We start from the raw sequence: 26,707 nt of genomic DNA, 5'->3' as shown, positions 1-26,707 counted from the left end.
TCATTCAACAAAATGGATGTCTGATTATGAAAAACTCACATCAGAGTGCTTACTAGATGCCGGGCGCCATATTGATTGCTCGACATGCTTTATGTTACTTAACCCTCACTCCCAACACCCCTAGGAAATATGGCTAGCACTATTAAATCCCCACTTTACAGGTGAGGAAACTGAGACCCAGGATAAGTGACTCGCCCAAGGCCATACAGCTAAATCAGCAGCAGAGCCAGGATTCAAATCTAGGTACTTCCGATTCTGGAGTCCCTGAAATCTTAACTGTCTTTTAATGATTATCACAGTTACCATTTACAGAGTGTTTATTATGTATGTTCTATGGTAGGTGCTTTGCATAAATTCTTTAATCCTTGAAACAATCCTCGGAGGCAGGCATTATTATTATTCTCATTTTATAGATGAGGAAAACTGGGCCTTAGAGAAATTAAATAACTTACCCAACAGCAGAGTAAGTGGCAGAATCCAGGCCTGATGCCTGGATTTTTTAACAACTTTATTACCACACCTTTTACATGTAACCACTGTATATATTTAAGGTATACAACTTGACGATTCGATATGTATACATTGTGAAGAGTTCTCAACAACTAAGCTATACTACAATTAAGGTGCTTGGCCAGGGGGCACATAACAAACTCTACGATCCCCTGGGCACCAGTGCCTGTGATGCAGACCCTGTCTGTGAGTGGCACTTAAACATGCCAGTGTGTGAGATGTTCCTCAGGAATGTTTTACCTGTGCACGTGGACCACCTATCCTATCACTTTCTACTTTGAAATGTTGTGGCTTGACAGCCATGGTGCTTTATTCTTCATACAAATCTCATGTTACAGGTAAGATCCACTGGATTTCTGAGGCCTTATCAAGAGCTACAGAAATTGCAAACACACATGGATCCCAAGTAAGGGTTTATCCAAAAAAAACAAATGTCCTCCATTGACTAGGCTTATTTGCATGTTAGGCAAGATGCAGATGCTCCACTTCCTCTTTGTAAAATGAGTTTTGAGGTCGTGGCAGCTCTCTCCGTAATCTTTAACAGCACTGCCATCTCAGCACCGCGTAACTATGCCAGCTCTAATCCTCTGCTTTGAACAGGATTAAATTAAAATGACTTGAGACAGGTGAAGATAGATGAGGGAAAGCAACTGGACAAAAGTTGCTAGCTGTTACCACCTTATATTTTACAATACTTCTGTTGAAATGAGGTGAAATTCATAGAACCACCATTCTAAAGTGAACAATTCAGCTTATATTTCTTGATTAATAACCACAAGATAGGAAAGGTGGGTACATAGTACTTTTTAGAGAAAGCTCATCAGCTATGACTGTCCGCAGGCAATGGACCAATGGTTTTTTGGATGCTTTGGGTCTGAATTTCACTTTGCTAATGTATTGGGAATGTTGATGGGTCACACGACTGAGCTATCCTTTGCTAAGTGGATGGCTGAAGGTTGGTTTTATAAGAAAGCTCTTCATCTCAGGAGATACTGTAGCATTTATTAAACATGTAGCATTTTACTCAAACGTAGCACTTACTAAATTATAAAATGTACTTTTATATGAAAATAAACCACAAACAAAATTATATTTCAGGTATTTTTTATTTCTTCAAATTTGTTATTTTATCAGGAGTGACTAAAATAAAAAACATAATTGGGTCCCATCATCGTCATGGAAATGGCTTTAAGAGAAAACTGGTCAGGTGAATATTATTGCTTCCCATTTTCAACCAGTAAATAGTTGCCATTGATAAATAGACAGCCAACAGTCTGTCAGGAATGCTCAAGATATGTTATATAATACAACATGCCTGTTCACAGAAGAAGAAAAACTAGGAAATAACTTATGTGAACTTCTTGATTTCATCATACAAGACAAGCACAAAAGCACCACCCATGCCTCTGAGGACATTGGACCATGCGCCCTTGAAAAAGGCTTTGCCTCCTTCGTCACGAGCAATCTTCCTCCAGCAGTCAAGTGTGCCTGTGTACATGATATCCGCTGCAAGGGACAAAGACAAGGAGCTGGTGACCTGAGGCTGATGAAAAATCCTTAGGTTTAACTAGACTAAACCAGAGCCCCACCTCTAAGAGCTAATGTCAGTTTTTAAAAATCCAACACTGACACATTAGTGTGGGCAATACTGAAATCTTAATCTGGTGACTAGAGAACAACAGAGATACGTAGATTACCCGCTGGTCTTAACCTCTAATACCATGGAAGCCTCTTGGGCATAAGCACCCAAAGGGCCCACTCAAAGGCAACCGTGCAGTAGACAGACCAACCAACCCCATCTGCGATCTCAACAGATTGCCATTTTCAAAGACAGGCATGGCTAGTTTGTGCCTATGCTCCATGCCCACATCTTCGTCTTCTGCTCAAGCGGAACTTACTTCCTTTGCGCCCTGACTGCATCATCATGCGGCGACGCACTGTGTCAAACGGATAGGAAGTCAACCCAGCCACCGCTGTGACGGACTGTGCGATCATCCAGCTGATGAAGATATGCGTATTCTTGGGATCTGGAAGCATTCCTGAGGATAGGAAAGAGACACTTTTACCAGAAAGCGGAGTCGTCCTGACTCATTGTCTGCCACGTCCCCTCATCCCCAACATCTCATCTGTACACAAAGGGCTGTACTGGGTGACCTTGGCTTCCTTCAGCAATTACAAAGAAATCTCTGGCTCCTGGAAAATTAGGATGGCACGACGATCTTATAAATGATCTCATGAGAACACAGTTTTGAAGCACACAGCAAACTTACCCTTCGCAGTGTCATAGATACCGAAGTAGGCAGCTCGGTAGATGATAATACCCTGCACAGACACGTTAAAGCCTTGGTACAGGCCCTTAATCCCGTCAGATTTGTAGATCTTAACCAGGCAGTCACCAAGGCCTCTGAATTCCCTTTCAGCTCCAGCTTTGCCCACATCGGCTGCTAGACGAGTACGGGCAAAGTCAAGAGGGTACACAAAACACAACGATGTGGCCCCAGCGGCACCACCTGATGCCAGATTCCCTGCGAAGTAGCGCCAAAACTGGGTCCTCTTGTCCACACCACCCAGGAAGATCTGCTTGTATTTATCTTTGAAGGCAAAGTTGAGAGCCTGGGTGGGGAAGTATCTGATGACATTGGCCAGGTTACCACGCCAGAAGGACAGGACTCCCTGCTCCTTGGGGATACGAACCACGCAGTCTATGATGCCCTTGTATTGCTTATCTGCAGTGATTTGCTTGCTGGCATGCTGCACCTGACAGACAAGGAGGAGGCCAACAGGGAGAGTTATAACCACGGAGGAGGGAAAAGGGAAGAGAATATATCATCTCAATGGACACACTTAAGGTTAGCTGGCTCCCGCTTTCCCCAGATCTAGTCTTCTATGTCACACAGGCTGGACACCCCCCCCCCCCCGCAAACCTCTGATGCTGTCACAGGTGGAAGAGGTGATCTGCACCCTTAGAAGCATTAAGCCTCCAACCCTTTGGATGGGGAGGAGGCACCCTCAAGCGGACCCGTGACCTTTAGGCCTGGGAGAAAAGTCATTACCTCAGACCCAGGTTCAGAAGCATCAGGGCGAGGCCCACGTCGGGCGCAGTCACCTTGGTGACCGTGGCCTACGCCTCAGGGTCCCCGGAGCGGCTTCCCTCCCGCTCTGGCCCCCCTCCTCTCCTGGAGGTGACCCGTGGGCCACCACCCCTACGCCCGTGCAGGCGCGCCCTCTAGAGCCGGAGCGGGAGAGCGCGCCGCGCAGGACGCCAAGCCGCGGGGACGCGCCGGCGGCTGCGCGGGGGAGGACGCAGAAGGGACACGCGCTTCCCGGCGCCGGCTTCCGGCCCGGCTAGGTCGGAGCGCGGCGGCCGGCTGCGAGGCAGCTCCACCGGCCGCACGGCCTCCACGGGGCTGCTATCTCCTTGCCGCGACCTTGAGGTCTTCGGTAAGGGCAGGTGTCCCTCTTTTCAGTGCCGGCTTGCAGGCTTAGCCCTTGACCTCCAGGCCCGGGAGCCAGTCACCCCCGGGCTGTCCCATCCGAATTCGCTGCCTCCGGGATGCCCAGGCCCTGGGCTTCCTCCCCCGACCCTCCGCCCCTGACCCTTTCCTAGATCCTGAACTTCAGGTCACTAAAGCATCTCCCTCAAGTCTGCCTTTTGGTCCGACCCTGCGGCCACCCCTGCTCCCACGCTGCCACTTCCCTGGACTGGTCCGGAGGGTTCGTTCTCCCCAGGCCCTGGGGCACCGCTTCCCGCGCGACCCCCTCCCCCCACTTCCTGATCGGGCTCTCGGATTCCGGGACGTACCTGCAGCAGCAGCTTGACCCGCTCGATGGGCGCTACGGCGGTCTTGGAGATGGCCGCGGCCACTCCACCTGCCAGGAAGTCCTTGGCGAAGGACACGGCGGCATCTGTCATGTTGGAAGGAAAGAGGAGGCGGGCGACTGCGGGAACAGCGAGGAACCGGCTTGGACTCCGGGGCTCTGGGGCGGAGCGAAGCAAATGGCCGATTTATATAGGGGAGGCCGGCGCCCGGGCGGCCGGCGTCGGGGGCGGGCGCCGGGGCCGCTGAATGGCTCAGCGCGCGGAGGGAGGAGCCGTGGAGTCGGGCACCGGCCGCCCTCGGCGTCGCCCCGGCTCGCCCGCAGCGCCTGACCCGGCCCGAGGAAGGGGCGGCCCCAGAGAGTACCCGGCCCGGACGCGGGACCCTGGGGGAGGCCTGGGGGCGCGGAGGGAGCGAGAGGTCACGACGCGCCCGGACAAGGGTGAGGCGCGATATTTAAGGGGACTCCAAAGAACAGACAAACATCCCCCTCCCAAACTTGGTAGTCAAGACAAATAATATTTAATGCAATATTTTAAAAAAAGATTCGTGTAGGCAAAGTATGGCGCTCTGGCCGGTCGCCTGTTTTTGTAAATAAAGTTTACTTGGAGCCCCAGGGCTGGAATGAGGGTGAGGCAAGTGAGGCAGGACCCTACAAGTGCAAGATGGGAGCCTGTCTTTATTATAAATTTCGAAACGTTGTTCATCATGGATTTTTGTATTCCTTTTGATATTTAAAAATAGTGCATTAAAATAATCATTCGTCTTGATTACTGAGCTGTTTAGCTCCCGCTTACATTTGGTGCCAAGGCAAGTGCCTCACTGTTCTCACCCTAGACCTAGCACTGCCCTGGAGCTTGACGGGTGAAGCTATAGAGGAAACTGGGGAACAGCAGAGCTGGGACACTGTCAGCGTGCCCCAGACCCCGGTTTGCAAAGGCAGTTTAACAGAGATCTTGCCGGGAATTGGCAGAGGAGAATCCAAAGAACTCGGTAGGGGGTGGGGAAATTATTTTAGCCAGAAGCCAAAGATAGAGGTTATACCGTTAAGGTTAAGAGGTTGTGTGAATTAGATTGGTATTTGGGGTCCTGGACCCCAGGTAAAGTGCTCTTGAATTGAGTAGATTCCTGAACTCCAGAAAGGTTTAGAGGAATCAGTAGAACTAGATTGACACTCATTGTGTCAAGGGACAAGTGCTTACTGAGTCCCTTAATCTCTGCACTGGGGGAGCATTTGCCACACATGTCCTTAAAAACCTACTTGTTAGCTTGAGTACACTCCCTCAGATTCCGAACAGGAGCTGAGAGTGTCATCACAAATCCTGTGTAAGTAATGACAACCATGTTTATAAAAGTAAGGATAACTGTTGAAAACTCCAACTGCAGCTGAGCCCTAGGTACCCAGCACACTGGAAACATAGGTGGCATACCCCTCACTTTACTATCTTGCCCTCTCCCACCTTCTCCAGATCTGCCCGTTAAAGGACCCAATTCTAGGATTCCTCCAGGAATGTCAGGTCCTTCCTCTAAGTATACTTTGCAATTTCTTAGTCTTCCCAAGAACCCCAGCAATCTGAAGTGTTGAGCACACACAGCAAGTGTTCAAAGAAGAGAAATTTTCACTCCAGCTTTGTTGATCCTGGGGGCTATCTTTGACCTGTATTCTCGAGAGGCCGCTATGCTCTTGTTAGCTGATTATAATAGAAATGCAGCTGGATACAGAAATGACCTTGCTGTGCAATTTCAGTGACAGAGTGTGTTCTCTGAAAGCGGTAGCCAATCCTCTACCTCTACTGGTGATAGAATGAACAGCTAAAACAAAAAATCTCTGGAGCATTTTGTTTAGAGGGAGGTGGGTTTTAGAATGCATTTCAAAATACAATTCAAAACCTTTCTAGTCTGAACTCTTGACATTCTGATGAATGCATTTTTATTCAAATATTAATTACTCTGACCCACCTTACCATCACTTATGTACCTTTTTCTACCTTTCATTGGCCACATCTGCTACTCCCTTTGAGCATGATGTCCCTACCATATTCTAGTCCAAAGGTCTTTTACTGTTTCAAGCACCTCCACATTTATTGTTCTGTTAGATTTCTCTCTCTCCACAAAAAGATGATCAAATAATTACATAGAATTTGTCCCTTTTCAGTCTTTGGGTGCTTAAGTGTAGTTTTACTGAAGATGAAATACATTTAAAAGCGAGTCCATGTCATGACTTGGTATTTTGCTAAATCTACTGTGAGCTGGAGCTCTCCTGGTTGCCAATGACCAGGTGTACCTCAAGGAGTCAGATGTTCTCAAAAGTGTCAAGGTCATGAAAGACAAAGACTGAGGAACTGTCACAGATTAAAGGAGACTAAGGAGAATGACAGGTTAATGCAATGTGTGATCCTGGATTGGATCCTGGACCAGAAAAAGGACATTGATGGTACTATTGAAATTTGGATACATATCTGTAGATTAGTTAATAATAGTCTACCAATAGTACTTTTAGTTACAGCGGTTACGTAAGATGTTAACATTTGGAGCAGCCGAGTGAAGGATACATGGAAATTCTTTATACTGGTTTTTTGGGGGCAACATTTTTATTTCTGAAAGTTAAAAAAATGAAAAAGTCAAAAGAAAAAAAAGGAAAAAAAAAAAAGAAACCAGTAGCAAGAGTCCAGGGAAATAGAGACTAATGTCAATGATAATGATGTTGATAATGATATATGGCTAGTCAATTCATCAAAAACAAATTCCTCCAGTGAGACATAGTGGGAGCTCTGTGTTAGTAACTGTTGTGTTCTGGAAGTTGTGTAGAATACATGTATAATTAAGAAAGAGAAACTAAAGCTAAGGCAGTGCCTAGTAACTCTCAGAAAAAACAAGGAAGAGGGTCAGAAATGATACTTAAGGCCTCAGTTATCTATGTACTAACACACCCAGAGTATGGGTAATAAAGTGAATGTAAAATGTCAATACAAGCAAGAAAACACAACTTTATAGGTATTGTTCAAACTTGATGGAATGGGACTTCTGACTGGCATCAGGAAAAGGAAGGGTAAACCTGGTTCAGAGAGATACCATATAGAAGGAGAACAATTCACTGGTGGGAGGGTGAAAAGCATTCCATGAAAATGAAAGGGAGAGATGAAAGTGATTGTCATTGTGGAAGCATACCTAGAGATTGCCTAGATAGATAAAAGCTATGAATAGTACTTCATAAAGCCATCACCTAGACTAGAAATGTTGATCAGGGACAAAAGCCATCTGAATATCTGCTGTAGGTTTCATTATTCTGATAGCAACACACTGGATAAATTCTTTACTCTCTTGCTGATAATTACACTTCTCAGAACACTGAAGAGCAATGAGGTAAATTGCTAAACTAGGCTTAATCCTGATAATAAATAAGGAAGATCTGGTTAGCAAAGTAAAAGTGACAAGAATCTAAGGGAAACTGACCAAGACTGACTGGTCTGGATCTGTCAAACAAAAGAATGCTCGGCATAGTCAGATAGGTTAACTAACCTGTGGAGTGTGTGTGTGTTAGACTTCAGAAGGACCAGAGAAAAGGTAAATATGATCTCTTGGCCAAGCTCCAAACAGAAAGATAGCTCAGGAGGGTGAGAGATTCCCAAGATAAAATTCAGACCTGTACAATTTGGAAAAATTCCAGTGAGAAATTCAAAAGGGAGAGATATCTAATAAATTAAATGCCCTTCCAGGTTATCCTCTGATGAGCTCAAATGTTTAAAGTACATATACAGATGACACAGTGAGGGCTAGACTTCCAAGGGCAAAGACCAAAGAGTATCACAAACCTCTAGGAACTGAGTCAGAAGGGCTAAAGTCCAGAATAAACTCAGGCTTAGAAAATGGGAAGGACCACAATAAAAGTTTCTAATGCTCTATTTAGTGCAGGACATTTAAGGATAAGGAGCTAGAGCATGTGTGAAAAAGAACTGAGGGTCTTACTTGACTGTGAGTTGGCAATGCCAAAAAATGCTAATGAGTCTTGAGTTGGGTCAAGATGATGGTCATGAACAGATCGGGGGACTTTTAGTCCCATTGGGGCCTCTGCTGGTCCACCCATAGAGCTTTTTTTTTCCCCCCCAAGTTTTTGTTTTTTTAACTTTTTATTTTATATTGGAGTACAGTTGATTAACAATGTTGTGTTAGTTTCAGGTGTACAACAAAGTGATTCAGTTATACATATACATGTATCTATTCTTTTTCAAATTTTTTTCCCAGTTAGTTTGTTACAGACTATTGAGCAGACTTCCCTGTGCTATACAGTAGGTCCTTGTTGGTTATCCATTTTATTTTATTGTATATATATATATATATATATATATATATATATATATATTTTGTATATATATTTTTAAACATCTTTATTGGAGTATAATTGCTTTACAATGGTGTGTTAGTTTCTGCTTTATAACAAAGTGAATCAGCTGTACATATACATATATCCCCATATCTCCTCCCTCTTTCGTCTCCCTCCCACCCTCCCTATCCCACCCCTCTAGGTGGTCACAAAGCACCGAGCTGATCTCCCTGTGCTATGTGGCTGCTTCCCACTAGCTACCTATTTTACATTTGGTAGTGTATATATGTCCATGCTACTCTCTCACTTCGTCCCAGCTTACCCTTCCCCCTCCCCGTGTCCTCAAGTCCATTCTCTGCCCATAGAGCTTTGTGCTTACTTCTGGATGCCATGTTTAAGAGGACATTAACAAACTGGAACATATTCAAAGAATGCAGTCAGGAAAGTGAAGTACCTGCAAATCATGTCATATGAGAAATGGCTGAATGAATGAGAGAGATTTAACTGGGGAAGAGCTTTGGGTGAAGGAGGGCCATCATGACTGTTTTCATAATTGAAGGGCTGTCAGGTGGAAGAGAATAAGACATTCTATATGGAATCAACACCAGCTGGTAGAAGTGTCACGAAGGTAGACTTCAGCTGAACAAGAGACAACTTTCTAAAATATGAGCTGCTTGGGAATTCCCTGGTGGTCCAGTGGTTAGGACTCTGTGCTTTCTCTGCTGGGGCCCTGGGCTCAATCCCTGGTTGGGGAACCAAGATCCTGCAAGCCGCATGGTGTGGCAAAAAAACAAAACAAAACAGACAAACAAACAAAAGAGCAACTTAAAGGTGGAATGGGTTGTTTTACGATGTGGGGAACTTCTTGTCACTGGAAATGTTAAGAGTTGGGGTAAAATGGCCACTTGTTAGGGACACTGAAGACGAGATTACTGTGTTGGCTGGGAAGAGAGTTCTGCACCCATCTAATTCTAAGATTCTGTGGCTCTATTCCTTTGTATGTATAAGATTGAATGGATTGAGCATCTGAGTTTGGGAATCTGGGACAAAGTAAGAGAGAGGTAATTTGGCCCAGTGGTCAAGAGGGTGGGCTCTGCAGCCAAACTGCTAGAGTTCAGATACTGGCTCTGCCACTTGCTGTCAGGCCTTGGGTAAGTTGCTTAACCTCTCGAGACTTCCATGACTTCAGGTGTAAAATGGGAATGATAATGGTACCTGTACCTTGAAGGACTATAGGGACAATTAAATGAGATAATATATGCATAAACAGTCTAGTACATAGTAAGCATTCAATACATGTTAGATTTTATTAATACTAAGAAAAATACTGGGCTTCCCTGGTGGCACAGTGGTTAAGAATCTGCCTGCCAATGCAGGGGACACGGGTTCGAGCCCTGGTCCGGGAAGACCCCATATGCCGCGGAGCAACTAAGCCCATGTGCTACAACTACTGAGCCTGCGCTCTAGAGCCTGTGAGCCACAACTACTGAAGCCCACGTGCCTAGAGCCCGTGCTCTGCAACAAGAGAAGCCACTGCAATGAGAAGCCCACGCACCGCAACGAAGAGTAGCCCCCGCTCGCCGCAACTAGAAAAATCCTGCGTGCAGCAACCAAGACCCAACGCAGCGAAAAATAAATAAATAAAATAGATAAATTTATTTTAAAAATTAAAAAAAATATATATTGTATCACACATCTTTACAATCCTAAAGTACTTAGCCCAGTTTGGTGGTGCCCACTGCCAGCCATAAGGTGGAAAAGCAGAACACTTCCTTCATACCTCTGAGAAAATGCAAAGAGCTGGAAGTTCATTTCAGGAACAGAACTAGAGTTTTAAAATAATTTTTTGCAGCTTTCAGAATTTTTTAAGAAGTTGTTCACCTCAAGGAAAATCAAGAGTAATTAACATGAGCAATTCACTCTGGGTTAAGAATTTGCTACCCTCTAAACTCTAACAGATTGGGTTACAGATGAGATTTTCATGTGTGTATTAACTGCTCTTCCCCATAAAACACAGTCTGCCCAGCGGTTGGAAAAATGAGTTATTCTGATATATTTCAATAGGACAGGTTTCTGAGAGTTTAAAGGTTTTGGCCAGTATATATAGATAGCCATAGTTTTACAACTCAGATTAGTAATAAATGACCAACATCATTTTTCTTTGGAAAATAAATTTAATAGGGAAAAATACTTTCAACATACTGCAAGTCTCTCTCTCTCTGTGTATAAATTAACAACTTAATATTAGATAGTTTTTTAATGCATAGGTAGGCACTATTCAAAAGGTACAGTTACATAAACTTGACATAGAATCCCTAAGGTGGAATAAACCCGAAATTTGATTTTAAAAAATCTAGGAGAGATGATTAGACTGAAGTGTTTTTTGTTTAGTTACATTTTGTGTGTGTGTGTGTGTGTGTGTGTGTGTGTGTGTGTGTGTACGTCCAATGTTCTATTTGATCCTTTCTAGGCAACTGGGACATGTTGTGAGAATAAGTTGACTAAATAATTTATTTTCAGGGTAGGCTTGTAAAGCAAGTAAAAAAGGCAGAGAATTCAGGCCACTTGAACTATACATGACTTCAACTGAAAGAAGGTCTTCTGGGGCATGATGAAGCAGTCATGGTATAAACTACCTTCCAGAAACACAAGATTCTAAGCCTAGGATGCTTCAAATTAAATAAAGAAGGATGGTTCTACTATGACAGTGGTAACTTTTGTTTTTTGTTTTTTTGTAATTTATTTTTTTTCTCAGTTTCCACATTTTTATTTTTTATTTTTATTTTTTCACACACACACACACTGTATTTTATTTTTACAAGAGATAAACTGACACCAAGCATTGTAAATGGATGACCACAACAAAAGCAACAGTGATTTCAATTACCACACACGAAACACACTCATACTATGTCATAATATTGACATTCAGTCCAGTAATCCTCCACTGTAACAGCTCCTTTACTTTGCAGTGAAAACTGATTTGTATATTTTTTGCCTCTGAGTCCTTGTGGGATTTTTTTTTTATTCAAACAGAAAGTCACAAAAATTATAATCATCCTCATCAGTTCACTCAGTCCCATGTAATTAATTTTTTTTCATCTTGATCTTTTGTTAGCACTTTTATGAATTCATCAGTTTTCCATTAGAGTTCTGAAAATGCTTATTCATTCAGTTCAGCAGTATAGTCAGTTACCAGAAACCTGTACTTGTCAGTCTTTTCCATGAATTCCTTGAAGATGAAACCCTTTTATAGGAACATTTTTGCAAAAGCATCAGAGTACACCCAGAACTGTCTGTAAATGACAGAAGACTTAAAAATGACCACGGTTAAAGATCTGATGAAAGTTCATAATAATGCAATTGACAAGGAAATTTAGTTATTTCTGAGATATACATATTAAGGTAATAACTAGAATTATGACTTATAACATTATACCAGAACATATAAGATTTTTAGAAATTTCATGTAATGTCTGAAACATTTATATTAACATATTTCCATACAAATAACCCAAAGAAAGTTTAGTATTAGTTGTTTTTTTGGTTTGTTTGTTTTTTTATACTGCAGGTTATTATTAGTCATCAATTTTATACACATCAGTGTATACATGTCAATCCCAATCGCCCAATTCAGCACACCACCATCCCCACCCCACCGTGGTTTTCCCCCCTTGGTGTCCATACGTTTGTTCTCTACATCTGTGTCTCAACTTCTGCCCTGCAAACTGGTTCATCTGTACCATTTTTCTAGGTTCCACATACATGCGTTAATATACGATATTTGTTTTTCTCTTTCTGACTTACTTCACTCTGTATGACAGTCTCTAGATCCATCCACGTCTCAACAAATGACTCAATTTCGTTCCTTTTTATGGCTGAGTAATATTCCATTGTATATATGTACCACTACTTCTTTATCCATTCGTCTGTCGATGGGCATTTAGGTTGCTTCCATGACCTGGCTATTGTAAATAGTGCTGCAATGAACATTGGGGTGCATGTGTCTTTTTGAATTATGGTTTTCTCTGGGTATATGCCCAGTAGTGGGATTACTGGATCATACGTAATTCTATTTTTAGTTTTTTAAGGAACCTCCATACTGTTCTCCATAGTGGCTGTATCAATTTACATTCCCACCAACAGAACAAGAGGGTTCCCTTTTCTCTACACCCTCTCCAGCATTTGTTGTTTGTAGATTTTCTGATGATACCCATTCTAACTGGTGTGAGGTGATACCTCATTGTAGTTTTGATTTGCATTTCTCTAATAATTAGTGATGTTGGGCAGCTTTTCATGTGCTTCTTGGCCATCTGTATGTCTTCTTTGGAGAAATGTCTATTTAGGTCTTCTGCCCAGTTTTGGATTGGGTTGTTTGTTTCTTTAATATTGAGCTGCATGAGTTGTTTATATATTTTGGAGATTAATCCTTTATCTGTTGATTCGTTTGCAAATATTTTCTCCCATTCAGAGGGTTGTCTTTTCGTCTTGTTTATGGTTTCCTTTGCTGTGCAAAAGCTTTGAAGTTTCATTAGGTCCCATTTGTTTATTTTTGTTTTTATTTCCATTACTCTAGGAGGTGGATCAAAAAAGATCTTGCTGTGATTTATGTCAAAGAGTGTTCTTCCTATGTTTTCCTCTAAGAGTTTTATAGTGTCCAGTCTTACATTTAGGTCTCGAATCCATTTTGAGTTTATTTTTGTGTATGGTGTTAGGGAGTGTTCTAATTTCATACTTTTACATGTGCTGTCCAGTTTTCCCAGCACCACTTATTGAAGAGACTGTCTTTTCTCCATTGTATATCTTTGCCTCCTTTGTCATAGATTAGTTGACCATAGGTGCATGGGTTTATCTCTGGGCTTTCTATCCTGTTCCATTGATCTATATTTCTGTTTTTGTGCCAGTACCATATTGTCTTGATTAATGTAGCTTTGTAGTATAGTCTGAAGTCAGGGAGTCTGATTCCTCCAGCTCTGTTTTTTTCCCTCAAGACTGCTTTGGCTATTCAGGGTCTTTTGTGTCTCCATGCAAATTTTAAGATGATTTGTTCTAGTTCCGTAAAAAATGCCATTGGTAATTTGATAGGGATTGCATTGAATCTGTAGATTGCTTTGGGTAGTGTAGTCATTTCCACAATATTGATTCTTCCAATCCAAGAACATGGTATATCTCTCCATCTGTTAGTATCATCTTTAATTTCTTTCATCAGTGTCTTATAGTTTTCTGCATATGGGTCTTTTGTCTCCCTAGGTAGGTTTATTCCTAGGTATTTTATTCTTTTTGTTGCAATGGTAAATGGGAGTGTTTCCATAATTTCTCTTTCAGATTTTTCATCATTAGTGTGTAGGAATGGAAGAGATTTCTGTGCATTAATTTTGTATCCTGCAACTTTACCAAATTCATTGATTAGCTCTAGAAGTTTTCTGGTGGCATTTTTAGGATTCTCTACATATAGTATCATGTCATCTGCAAACAGTGACAGTTTTACTTCTTCTTTTCCAATTTGTATTCCTTTTATTTCTTTTTCTTCTCTGATTGCCGTGGCTAGGACTTCTAGAACTATGTTGAAAAATAGTGGTGAGAGTGGACATCCTTGTCTCGTTCCTGATCTTAGAGGAAATGCTTTCAGTTTTTCACCGTTGAGAATGATGTTTGCTGTGGGTTTGTCATATATGGCCTTTATTATGTTGAGGTAGGTTCCCTCTATGCCCACTTTCTGGAGAGTTTTTATGATAAATGGGTGTTGAATTTTGTCAAAAGCTTTTTCTGCATCTATTGAGATGATCATATGGTTTTTATTCTTCAATTTGTTAATATGGTGTATCACATTGATTGATTTGCGTATACTGAAGAATCCTTGCATCCCTGAGATAAATCTCACTTGATCGTGGTGTATGATCCTTTTAATGTGTTGTTGGATTCTGTTTGCTAGTATTTTGTTGAGGATTTTTGCATCTATATTCATCAGTGATACTGGTCTGTAATTTTCTTTTTTTGTAGTATCTTTGTCTGGTTTTAGTATCAGGGTGATGCTGGCCTCATCGAATGAGTTTGGGAGTGTTCCTTCCTCTGCAATTTTTTGGAAGAGTTTGAGAAGGATGGGTGTTAGCTCTTCTCTAAATATTTGATAGAATTCACCTGTGAAGCCATCTGGTCCTGGACTTTTGTTTGTTGGAAGATTTTTAATCACAGTTTCAATTTCATTACTTGTGATGGTCTGTTCATATTTTCTGTTTCTTCCTGGTTCAGTCTTGGAAGGTTATACCTTTCTAAGAATTTGTCCGTTTCTTCCAGGTTGTCCATTTTATTGGCATATGGTTGCTTGTAGTAGTCTCTTAGGATGCTTTGTATTTTTGCAGTGTCTGTGGTAACTTCTCCTTTTTCATTTCTAATTTTATTGATTTGAGTCCTCTCCCTCTTTTTCTTGATGAGTCTGGCTAATGGTTTATCAATTTTGTTTATCTTCTCAAAGAACCAGCTTTTAATTTTATTGATCTTTGCTATTGTTTTCTTTGTTTCTATTCCATTTATTTCTGCTCTGATCTTTATGATTTCTTTCCTTCTACTAACTTTGGGTTTTGTTTGTTCTTCTTTCTGTAGTTCCTTTAGGTGTAAGGTTAGATTCTTTATTTGAGATTTTTCTTGTTTCTTGAGGTAGGCTTGTATTCCTATAAACTTCCCTCTTAGCACTGCTTTTGCTGCATCCCAGAGGTTTTGGATCGTTATGTTTTCATTGTCATTTGTCTTTAGGTATTTTTTGATTTCCTCTCTGATTTCTTCAGTGATCTCTTGGTTATTTACTAACATATTGTTTAGTCTCCATGTATTTGTGTTTTTTACGTTTTTTTCCTTGTAATTGATTTCTAATCTCATAGCATTGTGGTCAGAAAAGATGCTTGATATGATTTCAATTTTCTGAAATTTACTGAGGCTTGATTTGTGACCCAAGATGTGATCTATCTCGGAGAATGTTCCATGCACACTTGAGAAGAAAGTGTAATCTGCTGTTTTTGGATGGAATGTCATATAAATATCAATTAAATCTATCTGGTCTATTGTGTCATTTAAAGCTTCTGTTTCCTTATTTATTTTCATTTTGGATGACCTGTCCATTGGTGTAAGTGAGGTGTTAAAGTCTCCCACTATTATTGTGTTACTGTCGATTTCCTCTTTTATAGCTGTTAGCAGTTGCCTTATGTATTGAGTTGCTTCTATGTTGGGTGCATATATATTTATAATTCTTATATCTTCTTCTTGGATTGATTATTATGTAGTGTCCTTCCTTGTCTCTTGTAAAATTCTTTATTTTAAAGTCTATTTTACCTGATATGAGTATTGCTACTCCAGCTTTCTTTTGATTTCCATTTGCATGGAATATCTTTTTCCATCCCCTCACTTTCAGTCTGTATGTGTCCCTAGGTCTGAAGTGGGTCTCTTGTAGACAGCATATATATGGGTCTTGTTTTTGTATCCATTTAGCGAGCCTGTGTCTTTTGGTTGGAGCATTTAATCCATTCATGTTTAAGGTAATTATCAATATGTATGTTCCTATTACTGTTTTCTTAATTTTTATGGGTTTGTTTTTGTAGGTCCTTTTCTTCTCTTGTGTTTCCCACTTAGAGAAGTTCCTTTAGCATTTGTTGTAGAGCTGGTTTGGTGGTGCTGAATTCTCTTAGCTTTTGCTTGTCTGTAAAGCTTTTGATTTCTCTGTCGAATCTGAATGAGATCCTTGCCGGGTAGAGTATTCTTGGTTGTAGGTTCTTCCCTTTCATCACTTTAAGTATATCATGCCACTCCCTTCTGGCTTGTAGAGTTTCTGCTGAGAAATCAGCTGTTAACCTTATGGGAGTTCCCTTGTATGTTATTTGTCGTTTTTCCCTTGCTGCTTTCAATAATTTTTCTTTGTCTTTAATTTTTGCCAAGTTGATTACTATGTGTCTCGGTGTGTTTCTCCTTGGGTTTATCCTGTATGGGACTCTCTGCGCTTCCTGCACTTGGGTGGCTATTTCCTTTCCCATGTTAGGGAAGTTTTTGACTATAATCTCTTCAAATATTATCTCTGGTCCTTTTTCTCTCTCTTCCCCTTCTGGGGCCCCTATAATGCGAATGTTGTTGCGTTTAATGTTGTCCCAGAGGTCTCTTAGGCTGTCTTCATTTCTTTTCATTCTTTTTTCTTTATTCTGTTCCACAGCAGTGAATTCCACCATTCTGTCTTCCAGGTCACTCATCCGTTCTTCTGCCTCAGTTATTCTGCTATTGATTCCTTCTAGTGTATTTTTCATTTCAGTTATTGTATTGTTCATCTCTGTTTGTCTGTTCTTTAATTCTTCTAGGTCTTTGTTATACATTTCTTGCATCTTCTTGATCTTTGCCTCCATTCTTTTTCCGAGGTCCTGGATCATCTTCACTATCATAATTCTGAATTCTTTTTCTGGAAGGTTGCCTATCTCCACTTCATTTCATTGTTTTTCTGGGGTTTTATCTTGTTCCTTCATCTGGTATATAGCCCTCTGCCTTTTCATCTTGTCTGTCTTTCTGTGAATGTGGTTTTTGTTCCACAGGCTGCAGGATTGTAGTTCTTCTTGCTTCTGCTGTCTGCCGTCTGGTGGATGAGGCTATCTAAGAGGCTTGATGAGAGGGACTGGTGGTGGGTAGAGCTGACTGTTGCTCTGGTGAGCAGAGCTCAGTAAAACGTTAATCCACTTGACTGTTGATCAGTGGGGCTGGGTTCCCTCCCTGTTGGTTGTTTGGCCTGAGGCAACCCAACACTGGAGCCTACCTGGGCTGTTTGGTGGGGCTAATGACAGACTCTGGGAGGGCTCACACCAAGGAGTACTTCCCAGAACTTCTCCTGCCAGTGTCCTTGTCCCCACGGTGAAACAGAGCCACTCTCCGCCTCTGCAGGAGACCCTCCAACACTGGCAGGTAGGTCTGGTTCAGTCTCTCCCGGGGTCACTGCTCCTTCCCCTGGGTCCCGATTCACACACTACTTTGTGTGTGCCCTCCAAGAGTGGAGTCTCTGTTTCTCCCAGTCCTGTCAAAGTCCTGCAATCAATTCCCACTAGGCTTCAAAGTCTGATTCTCTAGGAATTCCTCCTCCCATTGCCGGACCCTCAGGTTGGGAAGCCTGTTGTGGGGCTCAGAACCTCCACTCCAGTGGGTGGACTTCTGTGGTATAAGTGCTCACCAGTCTGTGAGTCACCCACCCACCAGTTATGGGATTTGATTTTACTGTGATTGTGCCCCTCATACCATCTCATTGTGGCTTCTCCTTTGTCTTTGGATGTGGGGTATCTTTTTTGGTGAGTTCCAGTGTCTTCCTTTCGATGACTGTCCAGCAGCTTGTTGTGATTCTGGTGTTCTCGTAAGAGGGAGTGAGAGCACATCCTTCTACTCCGCCATCTTGTTTTCCTCCTCGACAGTGGTAACTTTTAAATGTTAAATGTTTTCATTTAGTTTCTGATAAGGCATAATTTACACCACGGTGTGTGCACTCAGAAGTCAGCAAAGATTATGAGTTCCAGGACTGTATCAGGAATTCACTCCAGGAAGCCTGGAGTGAATCTGGGTGAAACTAGGCTGCTGTGGGTTGGTGTAAGCTGTGAGCCTGTGGCGGAGCTCCCGGCGTGGTATCTGCCCAGCCACTTCAACTACATGTTGCTCTGAAGAGTCATGGCAATGCCCTTTCTTTGGTGTTGTGTAAATTGCCTACTTACATTCAGAGTGTAGATTGCACATTTCACTACTGCTAGGTTTTGTTGTAAAATCTGGTGGAATGCCATCCTGCGACGGTCATGTTGGGAAACCCTCAGTGGCGTAGGTGTTTACAGGGCCATCAGTTTGGAGCTCAGGTATGGCCGAATCTTCTCATTTCCAAGAGCAGCAGACAGGAGCACCCTCTTGTCACTCCACGCGTGCACAATTCTGAGGCTACATTTCTCTCTGATTGCAACACACCTTCAGTCAGTGCACTTCTAGCTCCATTCAGTTTTAAAGAGTTGGTTTTTTAGACTTTAGTTGTCCAGTTTTGAAAAACTTCTTTAATTCCCGTAATTCCTGGGGCTTCAAACTCTGATCCACCCCTGGGGTCAATTTATAGCTCAGAGGAGACACGATGTAGCCATTTTGGTAAAGACAGATTCTCTTGCAAAACTCAAAGGTGCCAAACATAACTCCAAAATATGGAACTATCTGTTTAAAAAGAAAATGAAAATCATGTTAAAATCTTAAAAGAAAACATCAGTGCGTCTGCAATCAACTTGGATCAGGGTAAACTAAGATAAAGGCTGTAGACAATACAACATGGTCATTCTTTTTTGGAATCAGGGAAGATGGCAAAATGCAAGCTGGCCCAGTGAGTGTTGGGGAGAGGAATGGCAGAACCATTGAAGGCCACGCCCTGGGGAAGCCTGGGTCTGGGTTGATATGCATGTAGGCAGCCTGACACTGCCTGTCAACATATGCTTGTCCTTTTTTTGGCTGCGCCTCGCGGCTTGCAGGATCTTAGTTCCCCAACCAAGGATCAAACTTGGGCCCAGCAGTGAAAGCACCGAGTCCTAACCACTGGACAGCTGGGGAATTCCCAACATGTGCTTGTCTTGATTGGAATCAGGAATCACTTGGCATCAAGGTTAGTCCAAGGTTAGTCCACAGTTCTTAACTTTTTTTTTTTTTGGTCATGGAGTTCTTTGGGAAAATGATGAAAGTTATGGATCCTCTCCGCAGAGGGATGCACAGATGCCCATATAGACATATTTTTGCATGCAATTTTAGGATAGGGGGTTAAGTTCCCTTTGGAGTCCATGAACCTACATGTTGGGAACCTTTACACTAAATGCTCAGCTCCTCTGGGATGGGGTGTCAGATGCCCCAACACTGCACAGGGTCCCCACTCTTCAGGGCTGACAACCAGCCTGCATTGTGCTAGAGGAGATGTTTCTATGCAAACTGTAGGGGGAGCAGCAAAGGCACAGAACAGGGTAGAAGTGAAAGAGGCAGACAAGCAGTAGACTCACCACTCCTCTCACCTTCAGTAAGTTGGCTGCCAATCCATTCCAGAGCCCCAGGACCCCTTGGGCTTTCACTATCTGCCGGAAGCAGTCCACTGCTCCTGAGAAATGGACATCTACTCCTCCACAGTGGGGAAGGTAGGGGCTCTGAGCCTGGCAGGAAACAGAAGATGGGATGAGGTGATTTAGTCACTGGGAAATAACGGTTCTAGTCAAGTAGCCAAGGTCTCAAGTCTGGGCTCTGGATGCAATGTCCTGGCCAAGATGATGATAAAGAATGGTTGCCTCGGGGCTCTACCTGTTCCGTGGGCTTAGAATGAATATTAGCATGCAGTAAAGCCATGACACCCCATTCACATATTTGTGGCTATTTTTTCTTGGAAGGAAGCAGCCATTTGGGATGGACTCAACTTCACACTTAACATTGCCTCCCAAACTATGCCCTTTGGATGTGGTAGACACCTCTCAGGCCCTTCATCTTTTTTAAGTGCCTTCTGTTTCCTTGTCTTAACTGATTCCTCCTCTGTGAAGTTCTCAAGTGGGGACTGCTCATCTCCCCACATCACAGATGTCCCAGGCTGGGGAGCAGAGGGCAGGGCATTCTTCCAGCTCCCTCTTTCTGTTCCCAGACCCTGACTCTGCTGCTCTCATGCCTAAAGCTCTCAGCTGGGGCTCGTGCCACTGAACCACACTCCTGGTCCCTGCTCTGAGCTACTGGCCTCCTGGCCACTCTTCCACATTCACTGAGGCCTGTGACACCTGGTAGCTCCCCATCTTCCACACTCACCACCGTCGTAGGGAACTTCGGCATCTGTAGTCACAGGCCATCCCATACCTAGTTTCTGGACCTCGGCTTCAGTGATCCTCACCTTTACACCCCTTTGGCCACCCCATGGATTTCATCATCACCCCCAGTACCATCCTGACTGACCACCAAAATGCCCCATCTTTGAAAGTAACTCTTTTGTCCTTTAGAAAAACAATTTTACGATCAGATGAAATAACTTTTCAGTATACCATCTATATGCAAATGGACTCTATTTGTTCACTGTGAGGGGGACAGCCCCTCATAGCTGGCTTTCAGAAATGGTGACAAGTTTACCTCAAGCTACGCACCTACTTTGGTTCGTTTCTGAAATGTCTAGCTGAGGCTAGTATAGCATTTTATTGCAATGGAATCAAGCTCTTCCATGTGGGAGAGGCAGTAGAGTATAAGAGTCGGAAAAGCATAAACTCTGGAGTCAGACAGGCTGGGTTCTAGCCCACGGCTGCCCCACTTACTTACTGGCCATGTGACCCTGGGCAACTCACCTAACCTTTTTGAGACTCAGTTTCGTTATTTGGAAAATAAGAATAGTATCTGCTGTGAGAATGAATGAGATGTGCATGCAAAGCACTCAGCGGTGTCAGGCACATGGAAAGGATCAATAAATATGAGCCAGTGCTGCTATTACTATTATGTAGAAATTATTCTAAATATCAATCAAATCCCTTACGTGACCTATTAGTCCTCTGTCTCCACTTCTCAAATCTTACACTTGAGAACTGCTCGGACCTGTGTCCTCATCCACCCAGCTCCCCCGCTCCCTGGTGCCTCTTAACCGTCAGCGTTCAGATCACTAACCCCTCTAGTCACACGCCCTCTCCCTTGTCTCCCAGGCCACCACTTCCCTGCTGGCTTCACGGTCCTCCTTTTTTGTCCTCCCAGCACTTCTTTTTGTTCCTAGTCTCGAAATCCTTTGTCTTTCAGCTGATCTCCACGCCCCCCTCCCCGCCAACCCCTTCTCTGCTCCAAGCCGCTGAACATGAATCCACAAAGGGGCAGGTCGGTGCCACCAAAGCTTTGAGGTCTCTAACCTCTGCTGGATCCTCATACTGGAGAGCGAGCCCTGGAAGCATCCTTTCCCATTCCTCACAGTGGCTCTTCCCAACCTTACCACACCCCTCAACGCCCCACACGCCACACCGTGTCCTCCGCCCTAGACAGGCGACCCTGCCTCCCAGTTCGTAGGGAAAATAGATCATCTTTTCTTCCCACTGGTGCCCTGGATCTCACACCTTTGAATTCCTCTTGGGCACCTTTCCCAAGAGACCTGATTTTCCCCCCTAGCAGAGGAATAAACTCAAGTCCCTCCCAAATTAAAAATGACTCCTTCCTCCAATCTTTGTCCTATAGACACTGCCCAATCTCATTCCCAAAGTAACATACAGTAAAGTTACCTTGTTTTGGTGTAGAGTTAGTTGTATGAGTTTTAACACATGTACAGATCTGTGTGACCACCCTCACAATCAGGATACAGAACTGCTCCATCAGCCCCCAGAATTCTCCTGTGCTGCCCCTTTATAATCAAGGTCACCCCCAGCCCCGGGCAGACACTGATCTGTTCTGTCCCTATAGTTTTGCCCTCTGAGAATGTCATATAAATGGAAACATACAGCATGTAACTTTTTTGAGACGGGCTTCTTTCACTCAGCACGATGCCTTTGAGAGTCACCATGTTGAGTTCATCACTAGTTTCTTCTTCTTTATTGCTGAGTCGTATTGCATTGTGTGGATGTTTGGTTATCCATTCACCTGCTGAGGCACAACCCTTCCCACCTCCCCACTCACTGCTCTACCCACTCACTGTGGCATCTGTCTCCATGACTTCACTGAACTGATTCTGACCAGGCCTATATCTTTTCCCTGCCTTTTAATAGTTGGTGTAATTATTTACTTTCTTTACTGGTCTGCTCCTACCCCCAACTAGAAGTTCAGCTCTGTAGGAAAAGGGATTTCTGTTCCCCATCAGGGCGAAGGGTGAACTTTGGGGTTTGGCCTTCCCTTTGAGGTACAGTAACAACCAAGCACAGACCAGAGTATGAGAAACAGGATATGAAATGAACAAGCTGAGTCTCCAGCCTGGAGTTACAGGAACCAAAATGGTCAGGGGGTTTTAGCGAATGTCTTATTTTAAAGCATTTACCTTAGCACTGTTCCAACTCGGCCTCCTTTCCTTCTTATCCCATCGAGAAAGAACTGCTGTCAAACAGATATTAAGCCTCCTTTCCCTTAGAAAGAATCAGCCTAATCACAAGACTTGAAGCTCCTCCTGCTACTGTAAGACTGAAATATTGAAAAAAGGAGATTGTGTTCATGTAGGAAATTAACTGTCTTATTCTGCTATGAGATAATATTATTGATTTATTTTCTGCCGGTTTCCAGTAAAACTGCAAAAAGCCCCCAGTCATGAGTCAAGGTAATAATTTTGCAACCTGAGAGCCCCTACCACAACTAAAACAGAAGACACTAACCAAGTGTCTAACTCATGTATAACTCATATACATGAGTTATATGACAGGTCAGTTATAATCAACTTGTGATGAATCGGGGGCCATCTGTAGTCAATCTTAGGACCCTAACAATCTTCCAAATGTCTTTCCTTCACTCCACCTTCACCGCCAAGCCACCATCAGTGCTCACATGGACCACCGCAGCAGCTTCCTTAGTAGTCCCCTTGGGACATAAAAAGTTTGAAACTCCTTACACTCCCTCTCTATAGAGCGGCTAGAGTGATTAAAAAAAAATCAACTCATTTTATTCACCTGCTTAAAATGTTTTAATGGCTTTATTAAAGCCACTTAGGATAAAATATAAATTTCTTACTGTTGTCTGTAAGCTGCAGTGGTAATATAGTGATAAATATTTAACAACTGGTTCTGTGGGCGGGGGAAGCCCTGAGTTGTAGCATTTGCTGACCTCGATGGTGTAAATACTCCCACTGTGGCAGATTGCAGGCTACCAACTGTGAGGTCAACCAGCTCCCAAATTTGCTGCAATTTAATAATCAGCTCTCCTGAGCCAGTAGGAGATGGCTGTAGCACACGACTCAAAGGCTCAGGCCCTGAGTGACCTGCCCCCGTACATATTTTCAGTTTCATTTTGTGTCACTCTCTTGCTCACATACTACACTTCAACTGCACTGGCTTTCTTTCTGTTCTCCTCTGCCCCCTTCTCTCCTCTGAGCCACAGGATCGTGTAACCAACTATCTACTTGACATCTCCACTCGAAAGTCTAACAAACACCTCAAACTTTATATGTCCTACTCAGAACTCCACCCCAACCCTGACTGTCTCTAGTTGTCCTCATGTCAGGAAATGGCACCGCCATTGACCTATTTGATCAGGCCCAAAACTGGAGTCACCCTTAAGTTCTCTTCATCCCTCACCTTCTGCTATCTCATCTCTCACCAGCTAGTGCTCCAAACGTATCCCAAATCTGTCCACTTTTCTTTCTTCCCACTATCATCGCCCTTGTCCAAGCCACATCATCTTTCACCTTCACCACAACTGCTGCTAGCTCGTCTACCTGCCCTTATTCCCCACAGAGCGGCCAGGGTGATCTGATCTGGTTACTCCCTGACTTCAACTCTTCAGGGTGCCCCTGTTGCCCTCAGAATGAAGTCCAGACTCTTTCATCTGGCTTACCAGGCCCTCCATGACCTGGTCTCTGCCTGCTTCTCAGTCTGATCTCCTGCTCCTTCCTGCATTACATTCTATGCTTCAGACACTTTTCAGTTCCACTGCCAGTACCTCTCATCTCTCTTGAGTGAGGACGAGACTTTGCTTACCCATCCCTTCGTCTCCAGTCTCTGCCCTCTCCCTCCTGCACACAGCGGCCAGGTACCACTCAAAACTCATCAGGTGCTGTCATTGCTTTGCTTCAAAACCTTCACCAACCCCCAATTTTCCAAAGAAACACTTCCAGAAGGAGTGTTTTCCAAAGAAAACTTAACAGAATTCGAAACTCTCTACAGTTTGGCTCCCACCTGTTCCCAGTATCATTTCCCACTATCACCCCGTGATGGTTAGTTTCATGTGTCAACTTGGCTAGGCCGCTGTCAGTACCCAGCTATTTGGTTAAATACCAGTCTGGATGTTACTGTAAAGGTATTTTGTAGATGAGATTAACATTTAAATCACTAGACTTTGTTAATTTGATAAATTAGGAGTTGGGGATTAACATATACATACTACTGTATATAAAATAGATAACCAACAAGGAGCTACTGTATAGCACAAGGAACTATACTCAGTATTTTGTAATAACCTATAAGGAAAAAGAATCTGAAAAAGAAGATATATAAAATGGAATCACTTTGTTGTACACCTGAAACTAACACAACATTGTAAATCAGCTATATTTCAATTAAAAAAAAATGAATCACTAGACTTTGAGTAAAGCAAATTACCCTTCATAATGTGGGTGGGCCTCATCCAATTAGTTGAAGGCCTTAAGAGGCAAAAAGACTGAGGTGCCCTGAGAAAGAGGGAATTCTGCCTGCAGTCTGCCTTTGGACTTGAACTGCAACATCTCCAGTCTGCTGGCCTACCATGCGGATTTCAGACATGAGCCAAGTAACTAAAATCCATCTCTCTCTCTCTCTACATATATACATCCTATGGGTTCTGTTTCTCTGGAGAACCTTGACTAATACCTACCCCCACCCCAGGAGCCCTACGTCCAGTCACACCCATTACCTCCTGAACATTACGTATACTTTTTCTGATGGGCAAAATCCTCCTCACCCAGGTCCAGGTCAGATGCCACCTCATCTTGAAACTTCTTGATTCTGCGATTGGAACTGCTTGTTTCCTTGCTCCCTCTTCCTTTGTCTCCCTCCCTCCTTTTCTTGAAATTTACCTCTCTCTGTGTTTTTTTGTTTGTTTGTTTTTTGGCTGCGCCATGCGGCATGCAGGATCTCAGTTCCCCGTCCAGGGATCAAACCCGCGCCCCCTGCAGTGGAAGCGCAGAGTCCCAACCACTGGACCGCCAGGGAAGTCCCTGTTTTTTTTAAAAAAACACTTTTTATTGTGGAAAATATCAAACATATACAAAAGTGGAGAGGCTAGTAAAATGAATGGAAAGTTCCACCACCCAGCTTCAACAATTAGCAGTGTATTGACAATCTTTTTTCATCTCTATCCCTTGCAAGACATCATTTTAATTTATCTGTTTAATTTAAATTTAGTTATGTTTCTCGAAAATACAATGGCTTCTTCTCTAAAATATAAAGTATATTACATATATAGAAATATATGATACCATTACTACACCTATGATATTTCCTTAATATTATCATGTATCTAATCCGTGTTCACATTTCCTGGATTGCCTTATAATTAGTTTATAGCTTCTTCGTTTGAATCGCGGTTCTTTTCCTGTTTTGTGCTCCCCTAGTTATTGGTTAGACCTCTGCTGTGGTCCAGGCTACCTGGCGTGAGTTATCTGGATGCCGTCTCTGGGCTGGCAGCCAGCAAGCTCATGGAGCAGGCACTAGGCCTTCCTCACTGTCCTAGCTCTTTGGGGTCTAATACCCTTCATTGCACATACTGGGCACTCGTTAAATGTCAAACAAAATTCCCCTTAATATCAGTGTCACTAGTAGTTTTTCCCAAATACAACTGTTTACCCGTGACCAGGCTCAAGTAAGCCACATGGACGGCCATGAAGTAAAATAATGGCCAATAGTTACAGAGTGTTAGGTGCCAGGCATTACACTGAGCATTTGACATGTACCAGCTCGTTTAATCCTCACAGAAGCCCCATGCAATAGGTAGTATTATCTTATTAGCCTAATTTTATAGAGGGCAAAATGGAGCCCGAGAAAGGATAAATCTCCCAAATCACAGACTGTATGAAAAAAAGCATCAACCTGAATTTGGGTCTGTTTGACTCAGATTCAAGCTCTACCCCACTAAGCTACACTGGTTCCTGATGCCCAGGACTGCGATGACTACCTCAGCCCTCGACAGACGACAGACTTGTTTCCACACATCGTCCTTGAATGTGGGCGCCACAGCATGCACACCAAATGAATTCTTTATGCTAAGACTGGAGCTCATGGTGTGGTATGAATAAATGCCTCTACAACTGTCATACTAAACAGATACCCAGATCACAAAGGCAAACCATATTGCTGGTTGCCCCTTGGACTAAATGTTTGTGCGCCCCCAAAGTTCATATGTTGAAGCCCTAACCCCCACTGTGATGGTATTTGGAGGTGAG

General features: G+C 43.1%; 2 protein-coding genes across 2 annotated transcripts in view; both read right to left on the bottom strand.

Annotated features, from left to right (window-relative positions):
• Positions 1-1,597: 1,597 nt before the first annotated feature.
• SLC25A5 (solute carrier family 25 member 5) lies at positions 1,598-4,508 on the bottom strand. The gene is made up of 4 exons (XM_059910998.1): positions 4,313-4,508; positions 2,781-3,267; positions 2,409-2,549; positions 1,598-2,016 (listed from the first exon to the last, which is right to left on the bottom strand). Exons 1-4 carry the CDS (start codon positions 4,421-4,423, stop codon positions 1,859-1,861), a joined length of 897 nt encoding a protein of 298 aa, XP_059766981.1. The 5' UTR covers positions 4,424-4,508; the 3' UTR covers positions 1,598-1,858.
• Positions 4,509-11,047: 6,539 nt separating this feature from the next.
• SLC25A43 (solute carrier family 25 member 43) overlaps positions 11,048-26,707 on the bottom strand; it is a 41,589-nt gene continuing 25,929 nt past the window's right edge. Inside the window, exons 4-5 of the mRNA XM_059910968.1 lie at positions 19,677-19,811; positions 11,048-18,840 (exon numbers count right to left, since the gene is read on the bottom strand). Coding sequence (XP_059766951.1) covers positions 18,640-18,840; positions 19,677-19,811 — 336 coding nt within the window. The 3' untranslated portion in view covers positions 11,048-18,639. The remainder of the gene's footprint in view (positions 18,841-19,676; positions 19,812-26,707) is intronic.

This window comes from Balaenoptera ricei, chromosome X, assembly GCF_028023285.1.
Source record: "Balaenoptera ricei isolate mBalRic1 chromosome X, mBalRic1.hap2, whole genome shotgun sequence".
Lineage (NCBI taxonomy): Eukaryota > Metazoa > Chordata > Mammalia > Artiodactyla > Balaenopteridae > Balaenoptera > Balaenoptera ricei.
This window is presented reverse-complemented; position numbering and strand designations above follow the sequence as displayed.